Here is a 19,886-nt window from a genome sequence, read left to right on the forward strand (position 1 = left end):
ACACACACACACACAGAACACACACACACACACACACATATATATATATATATATATATATATATATATATAGATCTATACATATATATAGAAAGTGGTTCTTGGAAGCTTATATTCTGTGAATGTGTAAAGCTGCTTCAGTACAAAAATGCCTTGAATAATATGCCAGGTCTTGTACTTGGAAGATAATTGAACTTCATTATACAGATGTTTTGCTGAGTTGGTGTAAAATAGCATCCACTAAAAGGGTAAAAGTGCTGTTAACTTTCGTGTTGACAGTGGCTAAAAAAGCTATACTTAGAAAATGGAAAAAAAGACAAACCGTTAACAAGAGATGTGTAAAAAGATAATTAGAGAGACTTAAAAATATGGAACAGATATAAATTAGAGGTCAGAATCAGAACTTCATATTAAACAATGGGCTGTATTGGATTCTGTTTTATCAACAGAGCTTGTGGGGGATGTATATACTTTTACTAGAGTGCAAACAGTAGAGAAGTCACTGATCTAGCCATTAAGATGTGTGTAGTAGTAAAAACAGAACAATATGAGCACTAATTAATTCCTGATCTCAAATTATGTTGTAAACAGTTAATCTGTGCATTTAAGTTTATTTGTTTAAGAAACAATATTAAATCAAAGTTGAGATTAAGATGAGATTGTAATGTTTGGATTTAAATGCTTAATACTGGGGAGTTACTGAAAGTTGCATTTTAGCATTCCGTCTTGTTTATTAGCATTGTATAAACATAGCCACAAAATGGTTGCATCATTAATCAGTGCCAAAATAAGTGCACCATACATGAAGATTAAACGGTATGTGAAACTTAAAATTTAGTAATTACAAAAAAAAAAAGAAAAAAACTATCTTTATACAAAATTGGTAGCATACATCTTTCGTACCATTTGCCAGCAGTGATGTCAAACTAACAAAACATTAATTGTTAACCAAGTCATATTTCCCACATCTTATTTCCAAGTGTTTGGCACAATGCTATTTGCTAGCAACATATTACATAATATTAACTTGAGTTAGGAAATCCCTTAGGGTAACAATAATGCTTCCAGGTATAGAATCTGGCCCAATACTGATGTCTCTACTCACCTTCTTTAACAGAATGTCCATCATTTCCCTCAGTGGTTGTTGGGCAGACGTCATTGCATTTAGTCAGTACCAACTATACATGAACTTTTGCAATCACAAGCAATGGTGACAGATTTCTTTGCTTTAGTAGTGTATGATACCTATATAATTAAGTGCTGATAAACTCTCTCCAGTATACATTTTAAATTCTACTGTGGTGACTTGCAATGTTTACTTTGGAAACACTGACTGAAGCAGTTTATCAGATATAATCAATAACTGCTGCTAGTGTATAAATTTTATATCCACTTTTATAGTATTCACAAAACAAATCAGACAAACACATGTCCATCTATCTGAAAAAAATCTACCCATGATAAATCCGCCATTTTTCTTGCTACCTTTGCAAATGTTATAAACACATTTAAACACTGCAATTTCACAGCAGAAATAATTTTACGTGGAATGGCAGATGGACTTACAATAATATTTGTTTAATACTGCCATATAAAAATTATTTTTAAAACCTTACCTGTCGGCTGGTCCCCCAGGCCTCACATAGGTTACTACTAGTGGCCTAGATTTATGCCAGTCTTCATGGGCCCCACCTAAGGGTTTAAGAACACAGAAAAAAAGCTTTGTCACAAGCTCTTTATTTTAATTCATTACTAGTCATTACATTCAGCTATTTTTCTTTGGATTAGCAGCACTCTCCTTACATCACAATGATGCGTGATGCATTCTCTTCCACATGATAGCAGTTCTGCAGGTATAGCAAGCAAAGTTCGGTAAGGGCAACTGATAGTTGCATAGCTAAAACTACAATTTAAGAGAGCTTCTGAGCACTGAAACTTGTACACCGTACTATTTGCTTAACATTTTGCTGCTTCTTGTGGAACAAGAAAAGAGTCGGCCTAGTGTGCTCTCTTACTATCAGACAATTGATGATAGACTCTCTAAACCAGGCACTACCTGAAAGGATTTTGCATCTTTAGTCCAAGCAGTGTCACAAAGAACACAGGAGAGAACCCCAGTGTGCAGTTTATACAGCATCGCTCTAATATAGTAGCAGCAACACTGTACAGTCGTGCTAACTCTTAGGCTTGCCACAGGGAAGATGAGTGAGGTGCTACTTATCATGAAACTAACCAGCTGTGTTTCGTAAGTGCAGCTTCTGCTTTATAACAAGAGTATGCAAAGCAAACATATGAATTATGCTAAAAGCTACCAAGTGGAGTTTTAAATCTGTGGTCTGCAGGAAACATGAGGTTAATACTAAGCTATAGGTGGTCTCCAGCTCTTTTGAGTTTCACTACCATGTGCCATTTTATATTTCCAGTAGGCCGTGTCAGTGCTACTTCCTTCTTATTTCATGAACCGTAACCTCTTCCTCATAAAATACATCATGTCTTATCAAAAAGTACTGCAGTAACATTTCTATGCTCAAAAGACTATGAAGAATAAATTTAACCAGTAGCATGGCCCAGGGAGATAAAGCCCTTGCTGTGTTTCCAGACAAATCATGCTTATTTAGTGGCATGGATGTTGAAGGGGCTCACAGGTGGAGGGTAGGAGTAAGAAGGCATTGCCAGCTCGCCAATCCTGGGAGGGAAGTAGTCTAAAGGTCTGCTGTATTATGCAACATGTGGATCCAAACAGCTCCATAATGCATGACCAGTGAGTTGCACAGTCAAAACATTTCACATATGCATCAGTGTGCAAACATCTCCTAAGGTCAGAGATTGTGGAGTTGCCAAGGCTGCTGCAAGGAAATGGAGGTTATCAAATACTTCATAACACGTAGAATGATGCTGCACCAGTGCCCTTAATTTCCTCACTGGCATCACACTAGGGTTGGGCTGATCCAGGGGAGGCTAAGGTGGAGTGAGTAGGCCCAGTGAATGAGGAAAAAAGCTGGGGGAGCTGATGGTCAGTTGCTGTGGATAAATAAAGTCCTCTAGAAAATAATCTTGGAATTTTAATGACATGGTTGTCAGTTTCTGCCTACTGCATGAGTCTTACATTTGCTACTATTACCGAGACTTATGTTCTGGGGCAAATACAGACACATGGAACTGAATATACTAATACTGTAACATGAAGGTGCGTGAGATTTATTTCTGGAATTCTGTATTGGAGTAAACCCAAACATTTTACAGTAGAACTAAAAAAAAAATGCTTCCATGGTCCACAAAGCCAACAGTAACTTGGCTCTCTGAATCCCTTAACTGGCGCAATCAACTATGATACTTGTTAGGGAAAGGGAAATTTCTCTGGCAGTGGGCTCCATGAGTGCATTTTATCCTTTACAATAAGTGCAAAACTGTTCCAAAGGCACAGTATTGTTAACTGTATCCAGTTCATCTTTCTCATATTTTATTAATGCTTCCCTGGCAGTATTATGGAGAATAAACATTCATATGGCAGTACCCTGGTTCTACAGGCAGCAACTTCACCAATTACCTGCAGTCAAGTTGATCACATGTTTTTGAGCAAAATTCCACTGAACTTTCAAGAATCAACATTTCTATTTAAAGGACAGACCTATTATGCCTGCTCAGATGATATGTGACCTATTTTATTAGATAGTAATGAAAGTATGAAAACTAGAAAGATGAGACTCAAAATGCAACATTCATGGTATGTGTAATGCACTTTACCGATGGCTTTATATGAAGCTGTGTGGCCCCAAATTAGGAGTCTGAAAAAATGGATTCATAAAGCAGGGGATTAGTCAAATACCCAGAACTCCCTTAACTTATCAGTTAATGACTTGCACATGAGGACTTCTTCACCATGTTCCTAATCTACTGAATGTGCTTCATATCCAAGATAGCTTCCTAGTCGCATCCTGCCACAGCAAAACAACCTTTTCTGTACAGTTTAGCAGTGAAATTTATCTTCACCATTTCTAATGTGAAGATACAGTGAAAAGACTACACACCACTTTGTTCAAAAATCATCCTCATATCACTCCATTGTTGCTACCACTCTACAAATTTTGTCACTTTGGATCTTGATGCAGTATTTTCCTGACCCCCTTTAATGTATGGCTTCTGTCATTTCCTCTTCTGTAAGGGTATAACATCTTGAGAAATGGCTGTAACACAAATATCAGTAAGTTCAAAACATAATATTGTTGAATAGCAGCATTAAGACCACCATCATCTACAACATAACAATCATGACAGTAATATGATTGCTTGCCAACCATCAAAAGTCCTTGTAAGAATTTTAGCAGCTAATAACAGTCAGAAGCATGCAGGTAAAAGGGAGGCAGAAAAGTGTTGCACCAACCTCTCATCACAAAACCAAAGCTATTCCCTTCTTTGTACAGAGAGATCTCAATGTTTTTTGGAATTATCCCAGAGCTGGTATCAGGAGCTGAAGAGAGAAAAAACAGGAAATATTATCCCACTTTGAAAGAGTTCAGTCTTCACCTTATTTTTTAATGTGCATTCCATGTATATGTTCATTGGACAAAGCTACAGAAAAACTCCCTTCCACTACAGTTCTAAAACTGTCCTACTTGAAGACGTTAAACAATATATATATATTTTTTTATTCCCACTGACTGATGAGCCAGTTTAAGTCCTTTACTTCCACCATGCCCTGCCTGACTTTCACTGCCTAAGCTGCTAATCAGTCTCAGGTCGTCTGGGTTACAGCCAAGTCTTCATACCTCTATACAACAGAGCCAGGGATATTCATATTTCAGCTTGTTTGGCAGTAGCTCTGAGCTGTGGTCTTCCCAATTTAGAACCAGACCACTGTTATTTCCCTTGGTATCAGTCATCAGCATACCTCAGTGCCTAAGTAATGGACTTCTTACAGCCATTGGTGTTACTCCACAAAACATATTTGCAGAAGAATCGTAAGTAATGGGCATGGGGAGGCATATGCCTACTCAGATTTTTGCTATTATGTATTTATACTAGTGAATTAAGGCATTTTTAGTAGCTATGCTGTTTTCAAATCCTGCTCCTGCCTACTGGTAAACTGCATGTGCTCCCCATCAGACGTTCCACGACCACAACCAGACACTTGCATACTGGCCCATATTCTACTCCGGCACGGAATGGCCCAAAAGGCAGGCAGATGTCCCAGTCAGTCCTCCAGTTTCAGGGGTGTATCAAAGGTGAATGACTGAGTTAAGTGACTGCTATTGCAACTGTTGTAAAAACTGAGACTTATTATTTTGGTATTGTCAAGCATGAAATGTAAAAGTAGCAAGCACAGGAGGGAGTAAAGAATAGAATGATGAAGATACTTGGAAGTGTTTCTGTAGGTATTTTTATACCTCAAGCAGACTCCAAAGAATTTTTCCACAGATGGACAGCAAATGTTGGAAGTGTGATGGGGATGAAAGAGGTAACTGACATATGTGAGAGTAATGAGTTCGCAGACTTTAAAAATTCCCTACAGAGTACTCTGTCAGAAATACTGGATGAGAAAACAGGTGTAACTAAGGAAATTATTCTTTTGAGCTGGGATACAAGATCTGAATTGCATAGACATAGTAACACCTTGTTAAGTTTAATTCTGGTGAATGTCAAAAATGCAGTTACCAAAAATGGAAATCAAAGTCTAAATCAACTGTATTTGAAATATTGAATACTGTAACAAAGATAAAAGAAATGGAAATGGGATGTTTAGAAAAGGGTAGGAGCTAATTACATGGAAATGAATGGAAATTGTAGGAACCGTACATGCAGAATAATGTTATGGAGGAGTAGTGAGGTTTAAACGAAGGCAGGAAATGAGCAATTTATATGTAACATTGGACTGATGATAGTTATACAAAAGAACATAAGCGATTGTATAATGTGTGTGTGTAACTTGGAACGAGTTAATATGATTTTTTCTTTCATATAAATGTGTTTGCTTATGTATTAAGTGACAATTTAATAAAGATGTTAAAAGTAAGAAAAAGTAAAATAATAAAGTAAGAAGCTGCTGAACCCAAGTAATAACCAGTCCCAGGCAGCCACACAGGACAGCAAAAATGTGAGCAAGATGGTAAATTAGAAGTTAAGATTCTTTGGGAATTAATTAAAGCCAAGGTGTGTTTTCTTGTTTAACTTACTTGGAAATTATTTGCCTTTGTTTAGTTTTATAAATTCTAAATTTTGGTAAATTCCAACAAGAGCTAATTAGAATTATATAGATATAAAGTGCAAAAAAATGCTAGCTTCTTAATTAGTTTAAGAGTTAGTGTTTTTTTAACATACGCATGCGAGCATGAAGTTGAAATACATTACTATCTGTGGCCATTTGTTCTTTCATTTTCATCATTGTCTGCCATCAGAGGTGTATCTTTTCGAGCGTTTAGGGAGGCAGGTTGTATGTACATGTCAGACTGTAGAATCATCTCATATGCCTTAACACAACTCAATGGCCAATATATATCTTACTTTCTTCACAATAACACATCAGAAATGAAAAACAAAATCCTACCTTTATACAAAAATGGTAGCATACGTCTTTCAAACTATTTCTGAGCAGTAAGATCAAGCAAAGAAAACATTAATTGCTGACCAAATAATATACCTCACTGCTGTGTACAGACAGGGATGTGGCAGGCTATGTGTGAAACTTCATGTTCAGCTTGGTACAGGCAGCTTTGTTCAATGATCTAACTATTTTTCTGAGACACAAGCTTTTTTTTTCTTTACGTGAAAGAAAAAGTATCTGATTTTGCTGAGCATGGTTCAGGTTACCTGTGTAAAACTGGTTGACAAGTAAGACTCAAGTCACCAGTAATGGGTATAGGATATAGATAAATGAATATAATAGGGTTTGTGGCAAAAAAATCCTATAACTAAAATCTTCTCAACCTATTAACATAAGAATTCTGGTCAAAGCCTAAAATAACAGGGGAGGACATACTCTAAATATTACTCTTATGAACTTGGAAAGTTGCTAGAACAGGTTTTTCACTAGCATGTATTTTCTAAAGGATAGCATGCCTGAAATGCAAATGTCTGATGTTACTTAGTGATTGCAAACCTCAATGAAATGCCAGAAAACCACATTTTGAGCAACACACCAAAAATATGAGGAACAATTCTGGAGAGTTGAAAGGTATACATACCATAACTAATTATGACTATTGGTATAGGACAGCATTCATCATGAACTGGCCTGCTACAGTAATGGTCAGTAAAACAAATCTAAACAAAATGAATTGACACTTCACAGTGATATTTAAAAGAGGACACACACATTTTACTGTAGTCCATCAGTATAAAACAGTGGCTGAGCCAGGTGTGGAAATAAGGTATATAAGAAAAGCTGATGGTAGAATGCAAAATTTCAGGAAATTATCAAATGAAAAGGAGTACAGGAAGTAGGAGATAAAAAAGATGACCAGACTAAAGAGAAACACTGGTTGCCTAATGAAGAGGTTAAGAAAGTTGCAATGGCAAAGAAAATATGGTTGGGTACGATCTTACCATAACAGTAGATGTCTTACTTCTCAATGCTGCAACATTCTTTACTCTTGTTTATTCTTCTGAGGATAGCTAAACTTCTGGCCCAAGGCTTTTATACCTTCCAGGCATCACACATCTGACGTATTGTCTATGTGGAAGGCATAAGGTACATATGCAACATACAGATACCTAATCCTCAGAAATGAAGTGCTACAGAAGAATAGCAGAACCCCAAAGAAAAGCAACATGTACATCCAGGAAAAGAAGAAAAAGATTTGAGGATGACTCTTCCTCCAGATGGAGGGCAACAGGAATCAGGTGGTAGGAGGGGGGGGGGAGAATACCGTAACAGTGAGAAGTAGGAAATCTACTATTATGTTAAGATCTTGCACAACTGTACTATGTCCTTCCTTGTCCCTGTTGCAGTATTCTTTACTCTTGGAAGAGTACAAAAGCTGCTGGAAAGAATGAGAGGAGAAAGGCACAAAAGACCCCACCAAAAGCCCATAAAGGATGGCCTTGACAAAACCTGCCCTGGCCCTAGAAATGACATCCAACTTATAGTGTTTGCTAAAAGTTTGAACAGAAGACCAAGTAGTAGCTTCCAAGATGGATCTAGTATCCATACCCTCTTAAAAAGGGACAGAAGAAGCCACTGCCCTAGTAGAATGAACATAAAAAAGAAAGCTGCTTTCCATGAAAAGAACAACAAAAACAAATGGCCTTAAAAATTCAGGAGCAGATGGTTTGCTTATACAACAAGCCCAATTTCCTGGTAAGAAAGGGAAACCAAAGCTGCTCAGATTTCCCAATACATTTTGTCATGTCTAGGTAATATCTGAGCTGTCTGTGTAAATCCATGGTGTGAAGAACCCTTTCAATAGGATTCTGTGGAGAAGGGAAAAAAATGATGAATGGACTGATTCAAGGACGAATCATTTACCACCTTGGACATAATAGGAGGACTAGTATGAAGACAAGTAGAGCCCTCATCTCCTTGTCATTGATATGGACTGCAAATGTCTTTGGATGAATTTCACATCAAATATGTAGATTTCCTGTAAAAGTGCAAACATAATTATACTCAGTTTGAAATTCTGCATTACACCTGGTTTCCAGTGTGGGAGGATTATATGACAATCATTTTGCAAGTAAAAACTGCTCTCAGAAACATATGCAGGATAATTTGTCAGTGCATAACAGAAAATTATATATATATATATATATATATATATATATATATATATATATATATATATATATATAAAATTGTCCCTCTGCCTAATGTTTAAAAGTTGCTATAGGAATTTTAACTGCTGTTGATGAAAGTATTCTACACCCAAAATATAAATTATGCAAGTACTTAGTGTCTACACACACACACACACACACACACACACACACACACACACACACACACACACACACAGCAGATGCACTCATTTACATAAACTAAACAAACATAAGGCAGATGAGACTCTCACATATACAGAAACTCAAAGGCACACATGCAAACATACTTACAGGTTCATAGGTTTGTACTAGGCTAATGGCCCTGGGAACTTTACAAGCCTAGCCATAGGATTACCCTGGCATCGTGCCACAAGACCTTAGTTCCCAGTGCCTTTGCCGAGTAGAGCCACTGAAGTTATCCCTAGGATGAATTTTCTATTTCCCATCCAATCTCTGGAGTGTGTGGTGCAGAGGGATTGGGATGTCTTTAGAAGTAAAATTTCTAACAAAGCTTTGTCAGACATGGCTTTGTAAGTCAAGCAGAGATCGCCTCTAAGTACGCGATATGCGACAGAGAATAGTTGGGAGTTTTTTGGGTCTGTCCATATAGGACAAGTGTTTTAAGGCCTAGAATCCTCTGTGAGGTACTTTTGCAGCGTCTCCAGTTGTTGTAGGTGTTTAGTGAGGTACATGCTAAATGGGGCATTGTACTCTATGATTGGCCTGTAGAGGGAGACAATGACCTCTTTCTTCCTGGATGCAAAACCCTTAGTAATGAGATGTGCCACATAAAAGGACTTTCTGACCACAGTGGCAATGTGGTAATCAAAAGAGAGGTTGCTGTCAGCCTGTTCCCAGATCTCTTAGAACACCTTCTGTGTTCAGTGGACTACCATCGATGTTGTGATTCATGGGGACTGGGTTTTTCCCAAAGGGGATGACAACACATTTTTTGGCATTGAGCTTAAGGCCATGGTTCTGACACCAGTCATTGGTCTCAGTGAGGCCATTCTGTAGGATGTCATCACCACTTGGGGAGCTAACAGCTCCCAAATTGCAATTGTCTACAAACTTTGCCAGCCAGAGTCCCTTCATGTTAACTTGGACTTCAGAGAAGCAACAGGAAAGGACCCAGAACCGAACCTTGTGGGACTCTACTCATGACTAGTCAGCAGTCTGAATTGGAGTCAGCTACTTTCATGCTGTGGGTTCTATCTGTGAGCCAGTTTGCAACCCACCTAGTGATATAGGGGTTGATGCCTAGCTTATTGAGTTTTTCTATGATTCCTGAGTGGGGAATGGTATCAGAAGCCTTAACCAGATCAAGGTAGGCTGTATGAACCACCTTGCCTTCATCCACAGCTTTGGTGACTGGCTCGAAGTCGACCAAGTTGACCAGGCATGATCTACCCTTCACAAAACCAAACTGTGTGGGATCCAGAGTTTGGAGATTCCCTATATCCTTGTTTATTAGGTCCACGATGATGCGCTCCATAGCTTTGCATATCAGACTCGTCAGTCTAATAGGGCGATAGTTCCCAGGGTCTGTAGTTGCTCCTCCTTTGTGTAGAGGGATGACTGTAGCTGTGCGCCATTCAGTAGGGACAAAGCCTGAGGTGAGGCTGTGATTGAACAGGGCACACAGGTAAGGTGCCAGTTCACTCTGTTGTTCATGTAGAGCACAGCCAGGGATATTGTCAGGTCCCATAGAAGCTGTATTCTTGGCCTTGGACAGTGCTGTTTTAACCTGTGCAGCAATAATACTAGGTGCCTGTTAAGCTACTGGTATTGTGATTGGTCTTTTGGGTGGGGGGGGGTAAAGTTGGCACTGAATCTGTCAGCCAGTACATTGGCAAAATCTGTTGGCTCCGTATAGGAGGTACCATTGCGCAGTAGCTCAGAGCAAATCTGGATATTGCCATGGAGATTCTTTACATAACTATAGAATGCCTTGTGGTTGTCTTTACTGTCTGCTGCAATTCTGTTTTCATAGCTAGCTTTAGAGGATTTGATGAGGGATCTCAACTTTTTGTTGAGGCCGATAAGGGAGTTTTTTCCAGTCTTGGGACTTCATCTTATTCCACATCAGTTTTCTCCTTCTGTTGTAGAGCTTGTTTATGGCAGGGGACCACCAGATTGGCTTCCTTTTTTTTTTTTTGGAGTGTGTCTTGGTTCTATTGGGTATGGCGAGATCCATGCATTTGTGTACATGTTTGTACAGTGCACTGGTGTATGATTCAGCAGTCATGCAACTATTCTCCATTTGAATGGGTGCCGTGAAGTTAGCCACCTCTGTTTTTAGGAGCCTAAAGTTAGCTTTGGAGAAGTTTTTCATGGTGGTTACTTTGCGGGGGGTGGGAGAGATGTGGATTTCCCAGGTGATTAGTTTGGGGTAGGATCTAACCAGGGAGAAGTTGACTATTGGTGTAGAGCAACGGTCACCCAGGTTAGTAATGACCAGGTCAAGGATGTTGCTACCTCTAGTGGGGATAAGAACGAGCTGGTCCAGGGCATTGGAATTAATTAATTCCCAGAAATGTTGGGCAAGTGTATTGGTATATGAGTAGTTTTCCCAGTTAATGGAGGGGTAATTGACGTCACCCAGTCAGAGTGTTAGGTTGGACCCTAATATTCTCCAAGGTGCTTAGGAATGTGGAGTGAGTCTTGGGACATGGTTGGGGACCTATATCAGGCTACAACCTGAATTGCCGTCTTACCCAATGTTAGCTGCACCTGAAGTATCTCTGATGCTTTATGTTGGGCTACCAGTCTGGAGGTGTGTGCATCCTTTATGAATAGGGAAACACCACTGCCTTTGGAGCTTTGGTCCAAGTTCTGGGGCCGAAAGGTGTGAAATGAGTTATAGCCTGGTAGTGCAGGGGTACTTTCTGCTGCCTTGAACCAGGTTTCTGTTACAGCAAAAATGTCAATGTTCTCCATTTTAAGGAGTGCTTCAAGCAAGTGCATTTTGAGATTTAGACTTCTAGCATTGAGCAGCATGACCCTCAGATTGCATTTGTTTGTAGCTGTTACGGTGGTAATTTGGTCTCTGGAACACCACCTAAAAAAGGCACTATAGGGGGTGGCAAAAGCCTTGGCCAGCAACTGGGAGCCCAGGGTTGACAGATGCAGGCCATCTCTGGCAAACCATCAAGGTCTGTCAGTCATGTCATCCCAGGCAGACAGATACTGGATCCCCTTAGAATGACATGAGAAACTTAGCCAACTGTTGAAATTAATCATTTTCTGCTTGTACTGTGGTATCATTCTGGGTAATGGTAGGATGCTGCTCAGGGCTAGGGTCATACCTGCCTGGGCTACATAATCCGAGAGCTCCTCCATGTCTCTATTCATGTAGTCCAGGGAGGTACGTCTCAGGTCATTCACACCCACATGTACAATGACAGAGTCATATTTATAACTGTTGTTGAGGGACCTGAGTGCATGCGTTATGTGGCGAATCCTGGCACCTGACAGGCAGCTGACTATTACTTTCTCCTCTTTCAACCTAGTGAGTGGAACATCAGTGTGCCTCACTATTGAGCCATCTATGACTAGTGCGTTGGGCATGCTATTTTGCCTAAGGGCTTTGGTTGAGTGGCACACTGTTTAGGAGAGTTGTGTGTCTCATGATTAGTGTTGTGGTGATCGAGTGCATTTCTTCCTTGGAGGTCTCTGCTGTTTGGGTAGATTTTTATTGAGAGCCTCCATGAAGGTGGGTGTGTGGTTTGTGTTTTTATGTGAAGGCAGTGCTGGTGTGTGTTCTGGAGGGCTATGTTTTCCATGTGGTGTGGTGCAAGTGTTGACCTTCTCTTGACCCTGCTATTCTGGTCTTGGCTGGAGAGTGCGTGGCTTCCAATTTGGATATACAAGTGCATCTCTTACAAGTCTGAGTGTTGGGAGGTAAGATGAGAGGGTTATTGGTGTACATGAGGCAATTGCTACATTGCCTCAGGATGCCTAAGTTCACCAGGTTAATAGGAGAAAGCACAGAGAACTGACCTTTAGAAATGCCTGGAGGGGTGGGCATTAATAAGTACTGGAGTGGTTTCCTTGTAGAATGTTTAGTGCTGGTAGTACTTTTGTGTGCTACAATAATTGCTACAAGAAGTCTGGTAAAGTGCTAGACTAATACGCTAGTAAAAGTCCAGGAGAGGAGAGAACTAGCAGATCCAAGGCAAAAATTGAAGAGCAGAATTTGGCACCACTCAGAAGCTTACAAACAGTCCTGGATACAGTAAATCTGTATCTGGACTAGACTAGTTACAAGAGAAGTGGGAAACAAGCTCAAATGCAGGCTTTTAAAACAGAAAAGTTGAAAGAGATGAAAAAACTGCTCAAACGGCCAATAACTATATTTTCTGAGCCAGAAACCACTCCTCTTGTGGTAGATAGGCTACTTATTGCTTACCATGCCCACTGATAAGCTAGAAGGCTTCCGTCCAACACAGAAAGGCTTGTGGGGCTCATAAGTTTACAAACAGTCCTGGATACAGTAAATCTGTACCTTGACTAGACTAGTTACAGGAAAGGCGGAAAATAAGCACAAATGCAGGCTTTTAAATCAGAAAGTTGAAAGAGATGGAAAAAAATTAACAAAAGCCCCCTGGGAGGGCATCCTCATGTGTTCCTAAGCACCTTATAGCTGGCTATAACCTTCTATAGCTAATTCCCATACAATCTCTCAAACTCTGTAAATAGCTTTTGACTTTAACTGTGGGAATTTGTTAAAATGTATCTGCACGATATTTTTCCACTATGGGCAATATTGCTCATGCTTTGTATTATTTGATATGTATTTGTACTTGTACTTTTATTTTTATTGGACTTCTATCTTTACTGTAATCTGTTTCATGGAGCTTTTCTCCATGGGCCTCCACTGAAAACGGGCCCTCTGGGCCCAGTGGACTTCCGTGGTAATCAAACTGGAAATAAATAAAAATAAAACTGTCGAAATGGCCAATAACTACAATTTCTGGGTGAGAAACCACTCCTTTTGTGGTAGATAGGCTACCGAGTGCTTACCGCTCCCACTGATAAGCTAGGCGGCTTCCCTCCAACACAGAAAGGCTTGGGGGGCTCAGAAGCTTACAAACAGTCCTGGATACAACAAATCTGTATCTGGACTAGACTAGTTACAAGAAAGGCAGGAAACAAACTTAGAATTTTTTTTTACAGAAAAGCAGCTAAAACAGCACTAAAAACGATTCAAGTGCAGTGCAAGCTACCACACGTGTGTAACAAATACAGTTTAAATAAATGCAATTTATTCAAACTGCATAATTATTGTTTTATTCAACCTGAACAGTTAAAAAGTGCCAAAAATATACTCATCAACTGAGAAGCACACTCAGTCAGAACACAAGGAGATTCTAGCAAATTTTTTTTTAGTAAAGTGGAAAGGGAGAAAGCAGTAACAGAAGATAATTCAAGGTTAAGAACTTAAGTGGGTTGGCCTTCTCAAGTCTTCTCTCTGTATTAGGTAGAATAAGCTAATAGCACTAGACTGGGAGGAGTGCTCCAGATCAAATTTACGGTATGGGCGGGCAATTACAAAGCCACCAAGTATAAGAACAAGACACCAATAGGGAAGTCGGGTGGGAAACTATTACAGCTACTAGCTATAGCCACTAAATGAAAGTTTTAAACAGATAAAGGAGCAAGGAGACTCCAGAGAATGCTTTAAACTGCAAACAAATCAGTCATATGATACCTGACAAGAATAAAGAAACCTCACAAAAAATGCACTGAAAAGCACAGATAGAGCACTCACAAACAGAAAATACAACACTCAGTATGAAAAAGCAGTTTACAGTTAAGTAATTCAGTAAAAATGCAATTAGAGTAATGAAACAGTATCTAGGAATATAAAATGCAGTTAAAAGTATACAAATGCAGTGAAACAGTAACAAAAAGCTTTATAACAGTGGAAAATGTAGTAGATTAGCTGTCTGGCACAATTATAAGCATTAAAGAAGTGCAATTCTATGAAAGATATGTAAGAAATAACTTATTCTGCTCTTGGAATCTTAAGGAATTTCTGCTTTGTCCCAGTGATGAATCACCATTCCACAGCCTGGTAAATACAAGCACTGCCCCCTGCAGACACAGGGTTTATATACCAGGATGGACTTATCTAGAAGCTCAAATTACTACCCAGTTCTGCTAGCCCCTGCTCTTACAACCATCATTTGTGCTAGAGGTCAGGAAACCCAAAACACTTGCACATATACCCTCACACAGACTTAACATGCAAACACATACCCAAGCACTTTGACTTTGCATACCTCAGAGGGATAAATTCAGATCAAATAATAAGACCCAAAAACACAAGTAACATTTATTTATTTATTCCCCTCACTTGCTAACCACAGCCTTTTATGACCCACAGGTTAAGAGTGAAAAGTGAATAGAAATCACTATAAAGGGTGATCTGATGTTGTCAATCTTCATTCATTCTTGACTGATGGGTTCGGTTGAGACCTCTCAGAACTGGCGCGGCTGTTACACATAGCTTGCAGCAGCCAAAAACTCTCAAGCTAAGGCTCTACCCACAAGACCTCTCTTCCCATTACCTCAGATCTCATTTGCCGTGTAGAAAATTGGAGGCTCTCAGCTAAGTGCTTTAAAATTTCTACTTTCACTTTCGTTTCTAACAATATTTGGTTAAAACGCTCTCTCTCTTACTGGATAGTCTCACTACCTTGATATTGAGTGTGTGACTGTTTTCCGACTATTTCTACCCACCCCCTTTTACCTTGGTAACAGGCATCTTTCCTTTCCTTATTACAGTTGGTAGTCTTGCATACCATTGTTGGATTCCTCTTTCCCTTTTTTCCTTTTACTTGTTTGGGTATTTCTTTTCTATACCATTGTTGGTAGATCTTTAAAAAAAAAAACTCCTTTCTTTCCTTTCATCCCTTTTGTGCGTGTGTATGTGTGCCTGCGACACAATGTTTTTTTTTTTTTTTTTGATATGGAAAAAAAAACAAAAGGGGACATCCAGTTTTAAACAGTATCAGGACTGTGGCAAAAAGATGCCTAATTCTGATGGGCATCTTTCTTGCATGTATTGTTTGGGTGCCCCTCACTTGGATACAACTTGTAATATTTGTCAGGGCTTTAGCACCCATACTTATAGCAGAGAAGTGCAATAAGCTGATCTTAAAAGGCTTATTGAAATGTCCATTTACTGAAGCCCCTTATCTAAGGCAGAGACTTCAAAATCTCCAAAGGCAGATGTGAAGAAAAGAAGCCACTCTGTGTCAACCTCCCCTACAGCACATAAAGCAAAGTCCCAAAACACACAGGTTCCAATGGTTTATTCGGAACTGAAAGCCAAAGTGACAGTATCAATACCTCTGGCACAGAAAATGACTAAATCCACATCAGTGCCATCAGTCACTGAACCGATTCAAACCTCTTCGGTACTGACCATTGCTTTTCTGCTGACTACCTCTTCAGCACAGACAACAGTTTCTGCATAACCACCACTATTCTCTCATTTGGTTCCACATTCCCCTTCCATAAAACAGCCTATGGTGCTGAAAGTCGATCTAACAATTATTCCCAGAACTAGATATTCCCCTTCAGTAGACCCATTTTTGGGTCAACAACCAAGTGCTTTTCTGGATAGACCGGAGTCCCCTTCAGGAATGTCAATCCATTCCTCCAGGAGTCTCCCAGAATTGGACGTAGTCAGATTGGTGGACCAGCCTTTGGTAGCCAGAGGCCTCCCTGCACCTTCACAAACCTCTCACCCACCTGGAGCAGAGGCTTATTCTCCAAGAGCTCCCATCAGTTTATTCTCCTTAAAATTCCTTTCAGGGTTTGGAGCCCACCACTTCGACGCTGCCGGTACCAGCTACCTCTGTGCTGATGGTGGACCTTCACCTTGGTGCCAGAATGGACTCTGTGGTCTTTGGCTCCTTCTGAGCCATTGCACACCCAGGACCATGGCTTGGCCGTCTGTTCAGAGATCCTTAGACCAGTTCCAGTTGCTTCTATGGTGCTGTCTATGACTCTCAGGGCCATGGCAGTTTTGAGCCCTCTCTTGACTCTTACTTTGTGTGGCACCTCGTCAGAGTGGGGTGTGATCCTGGTTCCAAGGATGTCTTTCTCAGTTCTGGGCTCCCATCCCTCTTCAGGCAGGCCTGCCTTCTAGATTATGGAGAGAGCTTTGGCCACAGCAGGCTCCCAGCTGGTTCCATCCTCAGAGTGCCATACTTTCATTTCCTCTGGTTCTCAGCTGTCAAAATCTGCTATGTCTGAACAGCGGGCACAAGAGCTGCAAGACACCACAGTTCAGGCCCCCTCCCTCTTTGGAGTCCTCCTCAGAACCTTCCCCTTAGGAGCCAACTCATAAGAGGACATGCAAGAGGAAGCACCTAGATTCTCCAGAAGAATCAGTCACTGAAGACACAGATTACAATGAAGGGGAAGGGTCCCCCACTGTCACCCGTTTTGTCTTTTGGAGACATCCTGGAGATATTAATACACAGGGGTGATTGGAAGCCCTCAAACCCATCATCTGAAGAATCTGTGTTCTTGCAAACTTTTCATGCCTGCCCTTTTACTTCTTGGGTGACCCCATCCACTGATGACAGACTTAAGTTGATCATTCAGCGAGCGTGGTAGGCTCATGACTCCATAGAGTCTATTCCTCGGATACCGGATAAGATTCTTTCAGCCCCAGATCATCATCCCCATTGGATAAAGGGTCTAGCAGGGGATGCTACGGTGGTGACAGCAGCCGCCAAAAGGAACTCAATGAGGAGAGTTCAACTATCCATCCTCCTAACTGAGAGTCTGGAATGATGGACAAATTTGGGAAGCGGATCTTTGCTTCAACGTCCTTCACTATTTGGTCACTGAACTTCTTGGCACACTTTACTAGACTCCAAAGGGATCTGATAACTGAGCTTTCAGACACCCTTGCAGGAGCAGTGTCTGATGAGGTTTGAGATAAGGTTGCCTCTCAGCTTGCCACCCTGGAGTTGATCTCAAATTCGTCCATGTGGCTTATTGCTCATACAGACAATGAGACATCTAGAGCAGCGGGTACAGGCATTGCCATTAGGCGTCACACCTGGATGCACTTGTGTGATTTCGCGGAACACTAAGTCCTCCTTTATCAATGCTCCTGTTGATGGTACTTCCTTGTTTGGCCTAAAAGTCGGAGACACACTAGCCTGGTGTGAAAAAGATGGAAAGAACCTTTCTGCACCTTACTCCAGGAATCAGAGGAGTGGAAAACTGTGGTTCAAGAAGACCCAAAGGTGCTTTTCAGGACACACATGGGGAGTATTCCTCCTGGGTCAGAGGGGGGAACTCTTCTGGAAGATGCCCCCTCCCGTGGCAGAGAGGGGTCTGCATAATGAGGTCCAGAGATTCCTTTCCTGGACAACCCTATCAGCACCCCTTAAATGGAGGCCTAATTGCTTACCTCTGGAGGCAGTTGGGGGAAGATTTTCTCTGGACCATTCAGCCTGGCTTACAATAAACCTTGCATACCTGGGTGCAGAAAATTACCAGAGGTTACCACATTCCCTTCAATCTTTTGCCATAATCCGAAAAGCGAATCCCCGATGTTCCACCCAGTCAGGGGGCTCTAGCAGCAGTACAGATTCAAAAGCTGCTTCAAAAAAGTCTCATCCAAGTAGTCCCACCAGACTAAATAGGATCTGCATTCTACTCAAGACTCTCTTTAGTGCCAAAAAAGACAGGAGACTGGAGACCAGTCTTGGATCTCAGCCTATTGAACAAATTTGTATAAGACAAAATTCTGGATGGTCATGGTTCAGTCTATCCTTCCCTTCCTTCAGGATGATGATTGGATGTGCTCTATAGATCTTCAGGATGCGTATTACCACATAAAGATGGACAAGGGTTTCAGAAGATATCTCTGCTTCCAGCTAGGAGCCAGTCATTACCAGTTCTGAGTGCTGCCCTTCAGTCTTACTACAGCCCCAAGGGTGTTCACCAAATACATGGCAGTTGTAGCAGCTCATTTGAGATGACCGGGATTCCTGGTGTTCCCTATCTAGAGGACTGACTGCTCACCATCCACTCCAAGCATCTACTGCTTTACACCACAGACTTCATTCTACATCTTGCCAAAACACTAGGCATTTCAATCAACAAAGAAAAGTCACAACTGACTCCCACGGAGGATCTGGAGTTCATCGGAGCAACATTAAATACAGTATCCTGTGTAGCCTCCCTTCCTCTCCACAGGCTATTGAAACTAAGATCGCAACTTCAAGTAATCATTTCCCAAAATGAAGCTCCTGCTCATCTGGTAATACAAGCTCTGGGAACCACAGCAGCAATGATAATCTTAGTGCATCTAGCGAGGTATCAGATGAGGCTACTTCAATGGCTCTTGGCATCACAATGGTCACTTCTAATGCACCCCATATCCAACCCAGTCCTAACAAATCGCTGCAAAAAGGATTCATCTTGGTGGATGAAGCCAGAAGAGAATATATGGGGTTGTTCCTTTTCCCCCTCTCAACCCAAGGCCATAGTGACCACGGACACTTCCCAGACGAGGGGGGCGGGCATTTTCTGAGAAAGACTGTTCAAGGCACTTGGTCCCTGCAAGACGCCAATTTGCACATCAATGTTCCAGAATTGAGGGCAGTGTTTTTAGCATTGCAAGCATTCCAGGCTGCCCTTTCTTCGGGGACAATTGCAATCCAATCAGACATGTCCGTAGTCTGGCAGATCAACAAACGGGGGAACCAAGTCCTATCCTCTATGTTGGGAAGCTCTAAGGATTTGGCAATGGGCAATCGCTTCCAACAGCTTTCTGATAGCAATGCATATCCCAGGGTACTCCAATGTGATTGTGGACAAACTGAGCAGATGTATCCTCCTGCCTCACAAGTGGTCTCTCAGTGCCAACGTAGTAACGAAGATCCTTCGTTGATTGGGTCAGCCTTGATGCCACCTGTTTGCTTCTCCCATAAACCACAAATGCAGCAGCTACTTTGTTCTAATCCGCTCTTGCAGTGAGTTCCCATGAGATGCACTTCTTCCTGATTGGCCCACGGGACTCCTGTGCGCCTTTCCCCCAGTTCCACTGATCCACCACTTTCTAAGGAAAGCCTAATGGTTGAGAAGCAAAGTGA

At 41.0% G+C, this 19,886-nt stretch overlaps 1 protein-coding gene across 4 annotated transcripts in view; it reads right to left on the reverse strand.

Annotated features, from left to right (window-relative positions):
* GRIP2 (glutamate receptor interacting protein 2) overlaps nucleotides 1-19,886 on the reverse strand; it is a 2,580,489-nt gene that overhangs the window by 1,063,991 nt on the left and 1,496,612 nt on the right. For all 4 annotated transcript variants that reach the window (XM_044078606.1, XM_044078609.1, XM_044078607.1 and 1 more), the window contains exons 5-6: nucleotides 4,382-4,468; nucleotides 1,617-1,692 (exon numbers count right to left, since the gene is read on the reverse strand). In XM_044078606.1, the coding sequence (XP_043934541.1) occupies nucleotides 1,617-1,692; nucleotides 4,382-4,468 (163 nt within the window). The remainder of the gene's footprint in view (nucleotides 1-1,616; nucleotides 1,693-4,381; nucleotides 4,469-19,886) is intronic.

Source organism: Protopterus annectens, chromosome 7.part1, assembly GCF_019279795.1.
Source record: "Protopterus annectens isolate FY-2018-M chromosome 7.part1, PAN1.0, whole genome shotgun sequence".
Taxonomy (NCBI): Eukaryota; Metazoa; Chordata; order Ceratodontiformes; family Protopteridae; genus Protopterus; species Protopterus annectens.